We start from the raw sequence: 18,057 nt of genomic DNA on the forward strand, positions 1-18,057 counted from the left end.
TCATCCTCTAATCCATCATATAATTGTAAAAAGTATGACATTAACAATATTTCATATATTTATTTGTATTTACATGACAAAAAGGGTGACACATTAGATAAGAATAGAATAGAATGTCATTAGAAATATACAAATTTAACATCTATAGCTATAGAGCTAGTGAAAAAAATGTTTTTTGCTTGTGAATTGAAATCAATAAGATTGGCCATTGCTAGTAGGTACAGAAGACGAGCCATTGATTTGTATTGCTGTACATCGTTTGTAATTTCTAAGCCAGTGTTTGTGCATTGCTTGAAGTCAGCGTGTATTAGCATAAATGAAATGTTATATCAGGGTTTGAAATGACAAGCTCATATTCAACTATTGACAAATAAAGAAAATTGATCTGTCTCACTGAAATATTGCCAAATGAATCATTCCTGATACTTCAGTAGACTTCAAAGCGTTTCATTTATAAAGAGGAGTTAGAATCTTATATAGTGTCAATGTCAGGGGAGAAAGGCCGGCCGTTTACCAACAATATTGGCTGAATTTCCCTTTTTCAATTTTAGAACTTACACAGGATTTACGCTTGACATGAAATTCCCGATATTATGTTACAAGAGTTAAGTCCTAACATGCAAGCCAACATTGTATTGGTAACGTGGATCTGATAATAGTCGTAATGGGCAGGTTGGTTTCTTGAAAGATTTAAGATGTCAAGGTTTGACATTGCTTCTCTTTCATTATAGACTGTGTGACCAGCTATAAGAGGAAGTGGACAAACTAGAAAGTGACCACCTGGTCAAAATGTTTCCCACAGAGCACAGAGAAGATTGGCAGACTCTGCTGTGTGAAGAGAAAAACAAGGTGAAGGTTTGCCAATACATTTGTTCGTTGGGGTTTTAGATGTGGGATCACCATTTCGGTTTGACATCTACAAAGTGAGCCATTACCATTAAAATAAATAACGTCTTTTTTTACCTTAATCTAATTTTTTGTTTAAAATCTAAAAATAATATTTTCTAACCATATTTTGGGTCCTTTTTTACTGAAGAGATCTCTCAAATATTGCTTGAATAGGGACTGTTTAAAAATGGCATAAAGAAATAAAGTTTCCCTTTCAAACTTTGCGAACCACGGGGCAGAATATTTAAACCCCAAATTTGTCTACGGCCAACAAGGGTGTCACGTGACCAGAATACCGACGAAGCGCCTTGACTTTTTCCTATATCGAATATAGAGTGGTTATAAAAGTTAGTTGGGCTCATGGGCTTCTCTATAATTCCATCGTATAAAAGCCCTGTCTTCACCGTGATTCGAACTCTCTACCCCTCCGTTCGGAAGTCATGCGCTATACCACTCGACTACCAGCTCCATCTACAACCACGCCGGGCTCATTTGTCTGTCATGTAAACAAGAAACATACACATCAATGAAATCTAAACAGAATATCTTAAATTGTACATTTCTTTTGTTTTCATCCTTTCTATTTATCATTGATTTCATCCAGGGAAATGAATTCTATAAGCTTGGTCAACTTGAACAAGCCATTGAAGCTTACAGTAAAGGTTTAAGGTTGGATCCTACTAATTCGCTTCTACTTACTAATAGAGCGCAGGCTTTTCTTAAGCTAAACAAGTAAGTCTATTAATAAATCTACACATAGCCTAACAAGAAGTCTATAAGTAAATCTACATATAACCTAACAAGAAGTCTATAAGTAAATCTACATATAACCTAACAAGAAGTCTATAAGTAAATCTACATATAACCTAACAAGAAGTCTATAAGTAAATCTACATATAACCTAACAAGAAGTCTAGAAGTAAATCTACATATAACCTAACAAGAAGTCTAGAAGTAAATCTACATATAACCTAACAAGAAGTCTATATCAGTGGCTTAGTAAACACAGTGCAATGACTGATACGTTGCCCACTGGAGCTTTGGCAGCCACTCACCTCGAAGCACGTTTTTACTAGCTACGGCAGAAATCTGAGCACTCATGAGAAGTGTTGATGTCCTGAGAGGAATTCGACAGGGCACTTGGTGTCTGACAGCGCATGCTACTCCCAGATCGCGACGATCTGTGGTGGCGGTTGAGGAGGTCAGACCAAGCAATTATAGCGCAATGTAGGACGAAATACTGTCCTATTGGGGCATAATTTGCCCGGTTATGACTCCCGATGCTGTCAATGTGGAGAGAGCGTGAAAACAGTGTCGCAAATCGTATACGAGTGTCCATAGCTCCGAGAGCTAAGGGAGGGCGTGTTTTAGTAGTCACTCGACATGTATGGGGGCTACGAGGCATTAAGTCAGGTACGGCCCGGTTTCTTGCCAGAGCATTACTGAGGATTAGTCCTTCCAGCTCTGTTCCCAATCAGATTTCATCTCAGGTGCTCACTGAGTCCATTCAAAAATTAACACTTATTATTACTTGTATAAAGACAGGTGAAACAAAGATCTATAAATAGTTAATCTTCATTTGGTTACACTTATCATTTTAAGTTTCATAGTCCTTCTAAGTTCTAAGTCCTTCTTACTTTCTAGAGCCCTGACTCACGGGTACCGTGCTAGGCTACTGATCAACAAGAAAGTCTGCCAGTATCCTCTAGATACGCTATTTATAAACACGCAATGAAATACTTGGATGCTTAAGTACGTCACATCGCGCCCATACCAGGTCAGGATTGCTAAGATTATGTCAAGCTACAGCATATGTTATTATTATTATTAACCTTTTTATTATTGGTATTATTATGTTAGCTTTTTGTCTAGCATGTCTTCTTGTTCTTATAGCATGTCATAAGCCAATATCTTCTGGACAAGGGTTGGTGGGGGGGGGGGGGGGATCTGTGAGACTATTTCCATACTGCTTATAGTCTACATCGGGATTAGTCCTTTATATATAATAGTGTTTCCTAAAACCCTGTTTAAACCTCTGACCCCAATACTTCCAACTAAATTTCTCTTATGAGAATTGTAATGCATATTAGATCTCTTACCTATAAGTCTATTTTATATTTAGTTAATGTTTGTATCACTATTACCTTGTCAACAATATATTTGTCTTTAGGTATGCGGAATGTGAGTCAGACTGTACACTCTCACTTACTGGGGCTCCATTATTTGTTAAGAGTTACTTAAGACGTGCTACAGCCAGGCTTGCCTTAGAGAAACTAGAAGAAGCTGTTAGAGACTTCCAGCGTGTTTTGGAACTTGAACCAAACAACAAACACGCTAAAATGGAAATAGAGCGCTTAAAAAACGTAGGTCTAAGCAACATATAGGCACTACTACAAACTATAGAATAGCAAATAATATATAGCAACAAATATGAAATTACTTAGCAATAAAAAATATGTACATCACATTAACATTCTCAATTTCTTTTTTTTTTTCATTTCGTATAATTAGAGTTATGAACTTTTATACTGTCTGACAGAAAAGCGTAGCGAGCATAATTGGTGCTCTGAGCATTACAAAGTAATACAGTAAATAAAATGTAGGCCTACTCGATAATAGAATGTTCTCATATAACAATAGAATGTATTGCCTAACTCAAAATAATAACTTCAAAATAGTGTCACTACCTAACTTCTTTTTATAATATATAAACAAGCAAAATCCAGTAGATGTAACATTCTTTAAAATAATTGAAACCGATGGATTTCATATTCAGCATCAAGATTAAAGGTCTACAACGCACTATAGAGTGTAGACCTATCTACAACGCACTTTAGAGTGTAGACCTATCTACAACGTACTATAGAGTGTAGACCTATCTACAACGCACTATAGAGTGTAGACCTATCTACAACGCACTATAGAGTGTAGACCTATCTACAACGCACTCTAGAGTGTAGACCTATCTACAACGCACTATAGACTGTAGACCTATCTACAACGTACTATAGAGTGTAGACCTATATACAACGCACTCTAGAGTGTAGACCTATCTACAACGCACTATAGAGTGTAGACCTATTGCGATGTTTTTCAAAGTTTTATTATTGGCGCCATCCCCAACCTCTAAAAATACAATGTGCCCTTCTTTCAGCACTTCGTGACACCCAAGGAGAGCTCGCAACATAGATCTAAGTCTACTTTGAGAAACACTTACCTAAAACGCTTGAACAACATTATTTAATTATTATTAGTTTGTTTTCTTAAACTAAAAACAAGATCACCTCTAGACCTATGAATACAATTTAAATATTGCCTCCACTGAACCTTTGGTAGCACTAATTTTGTATATTGTTCCAGGGCAAGAGTGTCAAGAATTGTTCTCATGACAAATATAGTCATGTATCAGGTAAAGATAGTAATATAGATTTTGCTTTTACTATATTGTCAACAAAATTCGACTCGTCCAATTGTATTGTATTTGTAGGTCTCTCCTGTTTGTTTCTTTCTTTGTTGGATCCTTTGTTGTTTGTTTGTTTTTGTTTTGTTTTTTGCAGCTTCATCAAATTTAGTATCTTCTAACTACCATTTCTTTAAAGTGTATAAAAATTCACATTACCAATTATCTATAGCCAAAACTCTTTGTTAAAATTTCCTGTTTTGTTGCTGGCGTCCTTCAGTCGTAGATCAACTATGATTCCTCTTGTAGATGATGAAACGAAAGCAGGGACATTTTATATATGATCGAAACTATGCGGCCCACAACAGAAGTTTTAATCTGCAACTGCAAATACCCAATGCAGTTTTGTATCAGCAGTGTCGCAGGTTCAACAGAATACAGTACTATGCGGTGACAACGGCTTCAGATTTTTCCTCTCGGTTGACTCTTAAAACCTTCCCTGTAAAATGTTTTTAAAATGTTTTACATGTTTCGGATGTTCCTTCAGAGTTGAAGATAGTTTACTTCCTAGTCCACCCGCAGACGTCGGGGGATAGGAGCGGGCAGAGTTTGAACCCGTGACTATCGATAAATCTGAACGACAGTCCAGCGCGCTGTGCAAACCGCACGACCAGGCAGCCATCCCTATTCATAGTTGGCCTACTCCAACACTCCTGTGTTAGCGTGAATCCACAGATATGAGAACATTGCTTGAAGCATAAGATCTAATGCAATGTATGTTACATTAGAACAATGGGATAGAACGATAGACTTCACAGTAAAGTTAAGAATTCTGACTTAATATTACTACAAATGTTAGCATAGCAAATAATAAACATTTGGTTTTCCTGGTTCAGAAAATCCCTTCCATGATTGTAACAAGGGAAAAAAAGGTTACTTGTACAAACATGTATTAGTATATTGAATAACAAATGTGCCTGTATCTATGAGCCTTTCTAACTATTCAATTAGTTTGTAAACATTTGTATTTGTAAGTTATGGCTCTTTTTAGATATTATTGCTCTCTACTTTTTTTTTGTCAAGTATTTATCATTATCTCAGCTCATACAGTTGATCATCATATTATTGTGATTGTTTTTCTAATAGAACATGTTGCTGCATTGACTGTCCAGAGTGTGACTGTGTAGTGCTCTATCATCTAATTATTTAATAGTTTCTGCTAGCGTTGCAGTTGGTTTGTGAAATTATTAGAATAGCCTGAAAAACTTATAAAGGAAAAATACAAACAGTTTGTCTTTGAGCTTTGGAACATTATCTGCACATCTGTTTTGTAGGTAAAGTAGATGTAGAAGAAATGTCATTGTTAGCTTTTGTTGTCTGATAAGATCAAAACTTTCTGTCACTAGATGGTGCCAACATTCCAACGAAAGTAAATCAGCAAGATTTAAGTCATACATATGGTAAGTCTATCAATATCAAATGGAGCTTCAAGTCTGTGTTGCACAATATAGTTTGTCATCTTTCTTAGACAAAATAGTATTTCGTACTCAGAGAAACAGAAAAGGAGACAGACGTCTTGGGAGTAAAAAAAATGAGAGTCAAGGCGAGACAGAGACAAGAATTGTAAGACATTAACATAAGAGAGAACGAGAGAGAGAGAGAGAGAGACATGGATAGAGTGAGACAAAGATAAAAAGACAAACTGAACAAAAGAGAGCTGGAGAGACGCTAAGAGTCAGAGAGCCCGTGAGAAAAAGTCGCTGTTTAGTTTTCTATTGTCCCTTAGTCTGTCGAGTTTAGAATTCAAAAATTAAAAATGAACTTTGAAAAATAAAATTATACCATCCTGTAGTGTAATATTTTTCAGAATATAATGTTTTTAATTATTTTTTTAGAGAATACAGGTTTTTATTTATTTTTTCATAAAAAGATGGGTTTTTATATATTTTTCAGAAAAGAGGTTATGTATTTAAGTTTTTATTAGACTTTAATTACAATAAATTGTATTTATTTAAACTAATAAGAAACCTAACATTATGACCAGGTCAACACGAATGCCAGATGTCTGAAGGTGAGCAAGAGAGTAACCTACATAAACTGTACAATAACTGTGTGAAGAATCCAGGTCACACACGATTTATTCCTTTGAACAAATTAAGCATACAACATTTACCTGACGATTACCAGGACAATGAACTTTATGAACTGATCAAAGCTGTAGCTGACCTGACGGTAAGAGTGAGTGTAACTCTGATCAGCCCGCACAGACCAGAGTTTTTCCCACAATCCAGCGTAAAATACCCTTTCTTCAACATGGGAGGTAACGTCAACTTGAGGTCCGGCACCGGACAACTGGATGTGTTAATTTACGAAGAAGGATGTGGCTACAACTCATTAGGCAGAAGACATGGCGCCGTTACCGGAAACAAATATGATGTAGACTACAAAACATGCCCATGTCAAAACTGTCAGCACTCAAGCAAGCCCAGCACCATCTGGTGGGAGGTCACCATACACACAGCTACTCATGTAGTTTTTGATGACATCGAGGGCCAACACACCTCTTGCAGATTATTTTTCGACGAGCGGAATAGCCCGAAGCTCATTTTGGACAATGTCAAGGTTGAGTTTGCTCACGTCGAAAGCGATAGGTGCAGAATGAAATATGTCACTTGTGACGTCGTCCTTGGTAACAAACTCTCCACCATGACAGAGAAAAGGACAGCTCTTTGGAACAAAGTCTACACAAAATACATGAACAAATCTAACAACAGATTAACATTTATAGTCTCCCATCCTCATGGTTGCATCAAGCAAGTCTCTATAGGTCAGTGGGAAGGCAATTTTAAAGTTGGCTCAATGAATGATAACTTTGATTTAACCAAGTTAACATACGATACATGCACATGTCCAGGAAGCAGTGGGGCCCACATCTATTTTGTTGGCTTTGCTACATCTCATATTCATAATGGGTGCTTAGATTGTGGACACAACTATAGCAGTGTTGGAGCTTTTAGAAAATAACTTTGAGCCAGGATTTTCTGTTAATTCAAATTGCAACTTTTTTTTTCTACAAAACTTATATAAACTCACTCTGTCATTCTGGTCAAAGTTTGTATCCAATCTAGGATCAAGATGAAATTTCGCACAATTATTTCTTTTACCAGACAATCCAAGAATCAATTTTTAAAAATTAACTTTTGCTAATTGTGTATTTGTTTGGTATCTCGAACAAGGAAAAGAAATTGTTAACAAAGGTTTGTTTATTAGGTTTTTCTTGTTTTACTGTAATGAAGATGTCGTTGATTGTGTTTTTATTGTTTAACATAAAAATATTAATTGAAATTATGTACTGACTAACGAATAGTTGTTACTATTAATTATAAACACTATCATAGTGTAACTTTAGTAGTGTTTATTATGCTATCATAATTGGATATTTTCATAAATGGTATACAACTATAAATATTTAGCAGTTGTTCTTTTTTTGGTGTACAGAATATAGGAAGTGTTTATGATCTATGTGTGAGCTTGCGCTCCCAGAGCTATTCTTATATGTAATTTTAGCTATTTTTAATGTAATTTTATTTTTCTATTTTTATAGGTTAGGGCCAGAATTAATATTTGTACTTCCACTTTTTGTTATATGGGTTAGGGCGGGTAGTATAATTAGTTAAATCCATGCTACATCTTGTACAGTTGACCAGCGGTCAGTAAAGTACAGTGGCGTAACTAAGGGGGGGATGGGGGGGAGAATTTTAAAATCCCCCCGGGCCCCCACCTAGGGGGGCCCCCAAACGGGTGTCCGAAATTTATTTGTAAATACATAAATTAATATATTTGATTGATAATTAGTGTCAACGGGTGTCTTTTTTTAATCAACATTTATGGATTAAATTTATCACAAAGACTAAACCTAGATATTTTAAAGATATTTTTGCCGCAGAGATCAGTTTATAAAAATGAAATGCTTCTTCCAGTTTAAACTTTGTTGCCACGAATAAAACTGCATGATATACAGCGAATTCCAGGTATCTTGTTACCTTTACTAATAATAGATCTAAATGGCGAGTATTATATGGCTACACTAATTAACCTTGAAGCAAAATTTACAGAATCGAGTATAAATAAAAGTTATTCTTAACAATGCTAAAATTGTCCATTATTCGGGTTTGGCGTCTATAATTTCAGAATTAAACTTCACACTCGAGTTATTACCCCTTTATTCATCTTTCCTCAATCCAATGGAAACTCTCTCTTTTTATTTCCATCTAATCCTTTTGCTTTCGCACAAAACATAATCAAAAAATAATGAGGTAATATCATATAATATTAATACATCCTTCCTATTGAAGTTATTATCACACCCTTCCTTTTAAAGTTCTTAATAGTGATATCTACTAGCAGGGCCGGCCCTAGCATTTGCGGGGCCCTATGCGAAACGGATCGCGTGGGCCTAGTCTGGGTAGGGATAAGCATAATGTCAAAATTATTATTTTTTGAATTAGAAAATAGGCATACTTTCGTCTTTGCAATAAGTTTTTATCAAATAAAAGCTCGCAATGCCACTTTTTATTCATTGGCACCCCAAAACGTCAATTTCGTCTATTCTTCAGGAGATTTGAATAAATTCAACAAAAAATCAGGACTTTATCGTATATTTTGCCTTTTCATGAGATTTCCTGGAGGCCCTGAAAAATCAGGAGGTCGCGAAAACCCTGTTATTTTATATACGTTTCAATTGTTTAATTTAATAATGTACACTTGGAATTAGCGCTGGGCCTATGAAAGCGCGGCGCCCACTGCGACCGGCACTGTCTACTAGGAACTTTAACAATTAGTCCACTTCTGGTTGTTTTGACTGAACAAGTTCTCTAGACGTTGGTGTATAACTGTCTGTTTCGTTTGTAGCAACAGTTTGCAGTTCATTGTCTTCATCGGTATCATAGTACCCAGAAATGTCTTCATCGAAACTCTTATTTAAAAAGCGTTGATTTCTTCTGTATGTTATTCCATTGTTTGTCTTTATGATGTAAGATCTGGATGCTGAATTTTTTTTAATGACAACTGCTTTCTGCCATGTTTGACCTAGACGAACTCTCCGACAGAATAATCTTTAGGTAGTCTTGCTTTTGCATCGTATTTCACTTAGCTTTTCGTCTGTCGTTCGTTGAGTAATGTCTCCGCATTTTCAGCTACCGATGGTTTCAATAGTTTGGGATCAGTTGGAATGATTCCCTGAGTCTTCTACTCGTCAGCAGTTGTGATGGTGAATACGGCAGTCCACTTATCGGAGTATTTCTATACTCGAGCATAACGAGATATGGATCTTTCCCACTTTTGTATACTCTGAATCCTTTTGCTTTCGAATAAAACATAAACAACCAACAATGACGTTATGCCATATAATATTAGCACAGAATCTTCTTCATGCAGTGGAAAATTACGAATTTTTTGCCTATCTTGAATTCTGGTCAAAGCTCCTGTGCCCAATTAATATAGTTCGGAAGAAACTACAAAAGTTTCGAGAATCTGCTAAAGAAATTAGAACCCTTTCATGCTGTCTGCAAAATGATGAGAAACTGACAAAAACCCAATCCATCGAAAAAGCAAAAGAAGGTAGTGAATACTATGGATTCCCTGTAATCAAAACAACCATATGAAAGAAAAGACTTGATGGGAAGTTGAGTTCTAATGTAGGACTGTCAATACAACTGCAATTCAAACGTGTTGCGACAGAAGTGCTGGACAGATTTCATATGGAGATGAAGGGCAGATTCCAAAGGCTGGAAAGAAAATGGATATCTTTGGGTTTCTTCTTGAACCAAGACACGTGTTAGAAGACACGCTTGTTACAAACTGTGCTACTTTTCCTGTTTGTATGATGAAATAAATGTAAAATCGCTTTTTCAATGATGTCATTGATGCACGAGCACTTTTCATCAACAAACAGTAATACAATCACCAATAGACATATTGAGAAAACAGGCTTCATATGGGAATTACGTGTGCTCAGACTTTGCAACCTCCTCCGAATACCGCTAACTCAGGCCACTTCCATTACGTCATGTGAGAGATCATTCTCAAAGCTCAAGCTCATCAAAAAGAATCTCAGGAGCACAATGACGCAAGAAAGGCTTATCATGGTTTTAATGTCAGTGAAGTCACAAATACTAGAAAGTATCGATGTAGTTGATGTTATAGATGTCTTTGCTGCACAGAATGCACGACGTGAAGCGATATCAATTTAGATTTGTCACTTGTGCATTATTTAACTAATAAACAACGGTATTATTCATTAAAAGAGTCTTAATGATTACTTTTTGTTAAGTTTACTGATATACTGAACCAATTTGATTTGGGGCTTATATATTTTTGCGTACATTATCTCATGTCATATGTCGAATGTCAAAATGCAAGGGGCCCCCAAAGAGGTCAATGCCCCCCGGGCCCCCAAATCCCTAGTTACGCCCCTGGTAAAGTATATCACTGTCTATGTGACAGTTGATGATCTTAGTGATCTGGCGTATGATAATTTAATTATTGTTATATTTCTGTACCGGGGATGGCCTGTAAGTGTAGAAATATTTTATGTTTTCTTTTACTAGATCTATGTCACACCGTGTGTAAATATGCTAGATATATTTTAATTTAGTTTTATTTTCTAGTTGGCAGTTGTTTCCAACATGCTGTATTAAAAATGGCGGCGCCCAGCCCTGCCTGATATGAATTATGTTGTTCATGCTCTAGATCTAGTAGAATATATGATTTTGTATTTATAGTTTTGCATTTATGTATTGCAGGCTATTATTGCTGCTGAATATAACTGCTGTGTTATAGCTGCTTTAAGCTGCTATTACTCTGCTACTATAACCTCTGCGGCATTTATTACTACTATTGTTATTGCTTTTGTAGATCTAGGAAATCTATCTAGTGTTATTTTTATTTTGTTTTTGTAGTGTTGCCTTAGTCGGCTTAGTGAGTTAGTGAACTTAGTCTGAGTAATAGAGGTACTAACTAAGTCTAAGATGTTCTTGTTTTAGTTTTACTTATGATTTATGGGTTGGTTGTAATAGTAGAATATTGTAGATCTAGACTAGTTTATTGTAGTGTGTTTGTGTAGATCTAGGTCTAGTGTAGTAGTTGTAGTGATTTAGTTAGATAGTTGGTTTTATCAGTTTGTGTTAGTTGGTTTGGTTAGTTTGTTGGTGTTTGGTAGTGGCGTAGATTTAGAGGGTTTTAGTTAGTTGCTGGGTTCAGTTGTAGTGTTTAGTGTATATATAATATTTTATTATTATTTGATTTCGTGTAAATAAAGTTTCGTTTGGTCTTATTTATCCTAAACTAAAGTTTCGTTATTTTGCTTTAGCTAGTTTAGTCTAGTTGTCTGGTTGCTTAGGTGACTCTAACCCCTTGGTCGTAGACTGAGGTGTCACATATGAAACCCACCCAGTAGCGCTAACATCTGCCTACTGTTATAAAATTTAATGTTGAGCAGAGAAAAGGTCTTTCAGCGCCTCCTGACCTGCTCACATATGTATTATTATTACCTATGAATGGACACAGTTGCTAATTGTTGCAAGGTTGAAGGTGGACACTGATCAGTTGAGAGATTAAAGGTTTAATGTCCAATGTATGTCAATAAATCTCTATTTTTCTAGTAAAAAAATGCTGCATGTGTGGCTGAGTTGCGACCACTTTGCTACCTATCAAGTGAGCTCGAGTTCAAATAAACTGAGCGCCTAAATGCAGCACGGAAACCTTCCCCTAGTTTACCTACCTTCCACTGGACAACAAAAGAAATTAGACCTTAGCGGTCTGAGAGCACTACAAGCATGGATGTTGCGCTACACAAAAGCAAAAAAAAATGTTTAAAAGTGTTATCTGTAGCTTTATTTGTAACCCAGCCTGTTAAGCATCGGCCATATGTAGTGTTGATCTTTTTATCTACTATCTAAATACAGTGGCTTCACTAGGGGGTGGGGGGTGGTCCGCACCGAGTGACACCCAAATGTAAAAAAAAAATTGAATATTGTGGAAAAACTAGAAAATAAAAGCCGCATGGAAAAGTTGAATATCGGCAAAAACTAGCAGATTTAAAAAAAAAACTCAAGATATATACCCTAATACGTCTAGGCATATCTACTGTACTAATGTATATATTCTGTTTTAGACCTTATTATATATATTTTATTTTATTTGGTAAAAATGTCCAAAAAGTTACGTAATAACAAGACGGACGCAAAGGCAGTTTTTTTTTTTTAAAGAACAAACATTGTATTTGCATTGTAGTTATTTTATATTTTAGTATTAATTAGGCGAAAGAGACTTTATTACTAAATTTTTAGAGAAATTAGATTATTAATTATGTGACATCGTTTTATCGTCCAAGTAAAACTTTTCCACGTTAGCAGCAAGATCGATTCCAAAGGTTCTTTAATGAAAACATATTAATGCCTCTTCAACCACGTGATTCTACCCCGTTATTACGGCACACAAACCAATTTCTAACGTACCATCGTACTATTGACGTTTTTTGTGTGAACTAAACAGGCCCGCTTCAAGACGTCTTTCTAAAGATGAGGATGATCTTAGGACAACAAGTCAATTACAAACTCGCATGAACTACTGCAGTTCCTCAAGCTGTGATGGGGGGGGGCACCCCTTGGGAAGGGGGCCGACGTTCTCTCATGAGGGCGTGACGTCCTGACCGATGGGGAGAGGGTGAAACAATTCAAATTATTTTACATGGGTATAATTTAAAATTTTTCTGTTCATTATAGTTGTCAATCAAATTTAGAATATTAACCCAGTGAAATGACATTATCAATGTTTAAAAAGTTAAAATATTGAAAGATAAAGACTTCGTATCTTCTGCGTGGGGTAGCGCTGTAATATTGAGCTGTAGATGTCAGAAGAATACATTTCTGCAGTGAATAATGCAAGTAAACCTCCTGGCTGTCAATAGAAAGACCACTGTATATTTTTTTTTATTTGCAGAAGGTTGAGAAACAAAATTTTATATTATCATTTATATATTTTTATATTTATATATAGTGTATGTGCGTATATACATAGGGTTAGGGTTTACTTGGCGTTAGTGTAAGGGTTTGAAAAAAAAATCGCCCCCCCCCCACTCAAAAGCTCTGGATCCGCTAGTGGGGGGGGGACACCCTGATCTAACCGCACCGGGTGACACCGACCCTAGTGACGCCACTGACTAAATATGATGGGATTTCGTGACTGATTTTTGCTTTAATTTTGATGAGTTTAGATGAGATTTTAATGTTAAACCACCACTCGCCCCAGCGCAACCAAGGGAGGTTTTGATTTTAACCCCCCTACAGAGTGCTTTAAGTTTAAACCCCTTCCATATGGTTTTGAGTTTAAAACTCCCCTACAGAGAGTTTTGATGTTAAAACCCCTCTCTTCAATATTATTCTCAAGCAAACTGCAGCTACCAAATACTATGAGCGTTTAAAAAGCCCCTCCAGAAATTTTTTAGTTACCCCCCCCCCTCTCTTTCCACAGAAGGTTTTGACAATAAAACTTCCCTTTTCGATATAAAATCTAAAGCAAACCACAGTCACCAAAGTATATGAGCGTAGCCAAGGGTGGTTACACATTTCTACCAGTCGCTGGGCTCCATTAATAAAGTGCAGATAAATAACAGATTTGGTTTTTGAACTAATTTTTTTTAACTAGCAGCATAATGCACTGTAGGTACCCCAGAATATGCATGTTTTGTTTAATTGGCTCCTGGTAACAGTGAGACTTCGCCAGGTTTCTCCCAACACTCAGTGGCTTCTAGGGGTGACATGGAGACATCTGCAGAGAACATGGTTCCAACTGCTTTAGGAGCAGAGGAAAACACCATTGAAAATGGACAAAAATAACTTGCCAGAGATACGCCCTTACAGCACTTGTATAATCTCAGAAGTAGAGCGAAAAGAAACTCAACAAGGGGTGACATTATGTATTTACGTTTCTTGTTATGTGTTGTGAACTGATATGTACTGGTGTGTCAAAATGTCTTGGTGTCCAGGTAAGCTTATGTGTACCGTGTGTACTGTGCTACTGTGAACTGTTTTGTCATTCTTGTATAATAAAGCCTAAGATAAAGGCATGTTTTCCTGTAGTGTTTTATAAGGTTACTACACTGGTATATAGCTGAAACAAAGGTTTACGTTTGGCTGGAGATATAAAGTATGGCGTAACGTTTTGGACATTTTGATGAGATCTCAACCAAAATCATTTTAAGCCAAAAAAATTATAGGCAATATATATTTTTATATCGATTGTGCATCAATATGTTCGGGTATACAGCCGCCTGTTTTTTATTTTTTTTAATATTACAAAAATTATTTTTTATGGCCTGGATGACGCCACTGGTTACTGATGTCCAAATTGAATTGCGGGAAAAAATTGATTTACAAAATTATGTCTTTAGCAAAAAAAAATGTTAACATAGCAGGCACCACAGAGGCTGCACTTAAATGTCCCTGTAAAATTCCAACACTGTGTTCGAAAATGAAATTATTTTTAGCTTTTCCATCAACATGCCTGGTTCAACTGTCTTTCGTGACGTAGCAAACTGAATGAAGAAGGAAAGAAACAGACCGGATGTAGCCACTAGAGGAGACCTTCGCCTTACTCTTTTAATGTCGGAATGCAGGAGGCACAAGGCTCCCATCGGCTTAATTTTTTTGTGATTTCATCAATAATAACATTTTCGCCCTAATATTCAATAATTTAAAAAGGGACTATTCAAAGGCTTTCAAAGTAAGTTATGACAATGAGATTAATTTTCATATGTAATCATTGAAAGTTATTTTACATATTTTTTGCAGAATATTTATAAAATTAACAATCTGTCATTGACAGCATGAAAATAAATAAATAAATGACATTTTATTCAAATTTTCCTTCTCACGCTTCTTTATTTTGTATTTTTCTTAGGGGGGGGGGCGCTGGCGGATATTTTAAAGAAAAAATACGACAAGGGGGCGATAGGCGAGAAAAGGTTGAAGACCACTGATCTAGATCAATTCAAAGTTTGAATTTTTCCATTGCCTACAAGAGCCAATGAAATCAATTGTTATTTTATTTTCTACATTTACTTAGAAATCATTTTACTGGTAGGCCAGTTAGTTTATTCCTCCAATAGCTCCTGGAACAGATATTCAGGCCTCTCTTAACACAGTTTTCGAAACAATGATATACAGTAATACAGTCCTGCTAAATAGTCTATAGTGGCCTATTACAAGACTTGTATTAGCAAGAAACCTTTTGTTGTTTTATTTGCATTGGAAGTTTGAACGAGATCAGCCTTAAAACAAAGTCTTGAATAGTGTGAATCTCAATCAATATCTTAGTGTGTTTAGCCTACTTTAAAAAAAAACATTTTTCTTATTGGGGGAAGGTCATTCTAAAGGTGACAAAATATCAGTTGGATCAAAGGCCATTCTAAAGGTGACATAATATCAGTTGGATCAAAGGCCATTTTAAAGGTGACACAATATCAGTTGGATCAAAGGCCATTCTAAAGGTGACACAATATCAGTTGGATCAAAGGCCATTCTAAAGGTGACACAATATCAGTTGGATCAAAGGCCATTCTAAAGGTGACACAATATCAGTTGGATCAAAGGCCATTCTAAAGGTGACACAATATCAGTTGGATCAAAGGCCATTCTAAAGGTGACACAATATCAGTTGGATCAAAGGCCATTCTAAAGGTGACACAATATCAGTTGGATCAAAGGCCATTCTAAAGATGACACAATATCAGTTGGATCAAAGGCCATTCTAAAGGTGACACAATATCAGTCGGATCAAAGGCCATTCTAAAGGTGACACAATATCAGTTGGATCAAAGGCCATTCTAAAGGTGACACACTATCAGTTGGATCAAAGGCCATTCTAAAGGTGACACACTATCAGTTGGATCAAAGGCCATTCTAAAGGTGACACAATATCAGTTGGATCAAAGGCCATTCTAAAGGTGACACACTATCAGTTGGATCAAAGGCCATTCTAAAGGTGACACACTATCAGTTGGATCAAATGCCATTCTAAAGGTGACACACTATCAGTTGGATCAAAGGCCATTCTAAAGGTGACACAATATCAGTTGGATCAAAGGCCATTCTAAAGGTGACACAATATCAGTTGGATCAAAGGCCATTCTAAAGGTGACACAATATCAGTTGGATCAAAGGCCATTCTAAAGGTGACACAACATCAGTTGGATCAAAGGCCATTCTAAAGGTGACACAATATCAGTTGGATCAAAGGCCATTCTAAAGGTGACACAATATCAGTTGGATCAAAGGCCATTCTAAAGGTGACACAATATCAGTTGGATCAAAGGCCATTCTAAAGGTGACACAATATCAGTTGGATCAAAGGCCATTTTAAAGGTGACACAATATCAGTTGGATCAAAGGCCATTCTAAAGGTGACACAACATCAGTTGGATCAAAGGCCATTCTAAAGGCACTGGCGGATCTAGGGGGGGGGCGGTAGGGGCGATCGCCCTCCCCCACTCGGCCGACCCCCCCGGGGGGGGCGGACTAATTTTAGTATAGAATTCACACAATTTGTATACGAATTCATTACTTATGTTAATAATATATACTAATTATTTATATTTCAACCTATTTTTAGATTATTTCGCCCCCCCCTCTAGTATGTTGGCCGATTAGGTGGGGTCGGGAGGAGGCGATGGTATCAATCCCGCCCCCCCCCCCATAAACTTTCGAGGGGGGGGCGGTCTAATTTCTTTGTAGAAATCACAGCTTGCTAACAGAATCAATTAAATATTTATGTGATTAAAACTTGTTATTGATATTTTAACCGATCTTTGTATTATGTCGTTCCCTGTTTGCCAATTTATCTCTACTGCCCTTCCCCCCTTAACCTTTTGAGGGGGGGGGGGCGGTCCTACTTTAATGGAGAAATCATAGTTTGTGAACAAAATTAGTTGAATTAATATATAGATTTATATTATGTCGCTCGCCTTCTGGTTTCTTGGCCGTTTCGGTGATGTTGGGGGGGAGGGGGGGATTGCATGTACTGCCCTCCCCACTCTAGCCCTCTGAGTGGGGGGGCGGTCCTATTTTTATGGAGAATCATAGTTTGTGAACAAAATTAGTTGAATATCTATATAATATAAACTACGTATTGATATGTGAACCCATTGTATATTATGTCGTACCACATTCTAATCTCAAATTTTATCATTAGTAAATTTAAATGAAAAAGGGTTGTACCAGGTGGGAGGGGCGATTCATGCAATCGCCATTCCCCCATCGGACAAACCAATACTTTTTCTTTTTGTATTACAGTTAAGAAATTATAAAACAAAAACATCTGTCACTAATATAATTTATATATACTATAAATTAAATTCTTATATTGAGTCGCCCCACCCCTATTCTTTAATGCCAAATGCAATCTTTAGCAGAAATTATTAAAGGAGCGAGGATTAATCGTTTTCACTCTACCGCCCCTCCCATTTCCAGACAGAGTTTATGTAATTTCACATGAATTTATCATAATTATTTTAAGAAAGACTTTGCATTCAAAAAATTAGAATTCAAACGAAATTTTTCAGTATAAGAGTCACGATTGAGATGAGTTCTAAACCCAAATCAATTTTTCATAGTTGCCTTTTTCTAACCTTACTTTGATTTTATTGAATATTATTTATCGAATAATTTTTTTTCGGCAGAGATCCTCAAAGCCAAAATCTAAATATGTGGGGT

At 36.4% G+C, this 18,057-nt stretch overlaps 1 protein-coding gene across 2 annotated transcripts; it reads left to right on the top strand.

Annotated features, from left to right (window-relative positions):
• The first annotated feature begins 593 nt into the window (after positions 1–593).
• LOC106080344 (uncharacterized) lies at positions 594–11,625 on the top strand. 2 transcript variants are annotated; one of them, XM_056041503.1, is made up of 7 exons: positions 786–923; positions 1,493–1,620; positions 2,533–2,640; positions 3,059–3,251; positions 4,249–4,297; positions 5,695–5,748; positions 6,333–11,625. In XM_056041503.1, the coding sequence occupies exons 3-7, from the start codon at positions 2,633–2,635 to the stop codon at positions 7,310–7,312; spliced, it is 1,284 nt and encodes a 427-aa protein (XP_055897478.1). In that variant the 5' UTR covers positions 786–923; positions 1,493–1,620; positions 2,533–2,632; the 3' UTR covers positions 7,313–11,625. The 2 variants fall into 2 exon arrangements, with proteins under 2 accessions (XP_055897477.1, XP_055897478.1); XM_056041502.1 differs by lacking the exon at positions 2,533–2,640 and having other exon boundaries at positions 594–849.
• The last annotated feature ends 6,432 nt before the right edge of the window (positions 11,626–18,057 follow it).

The sequence above is a fragment of the Biomphalaria glabrata genome, chromosome 9 (genome assembly GCF_947242115.1).
Source record: "Biomphalaria glabrata chromosome 9, xgBioGlab47.1, whole genome shotgun sequence".
NCBI lineage: Eukaryota > Metazoa > Mollusca > Gastropoda > Planorbidae > Biomphalaria > Biomphalaria glabrata.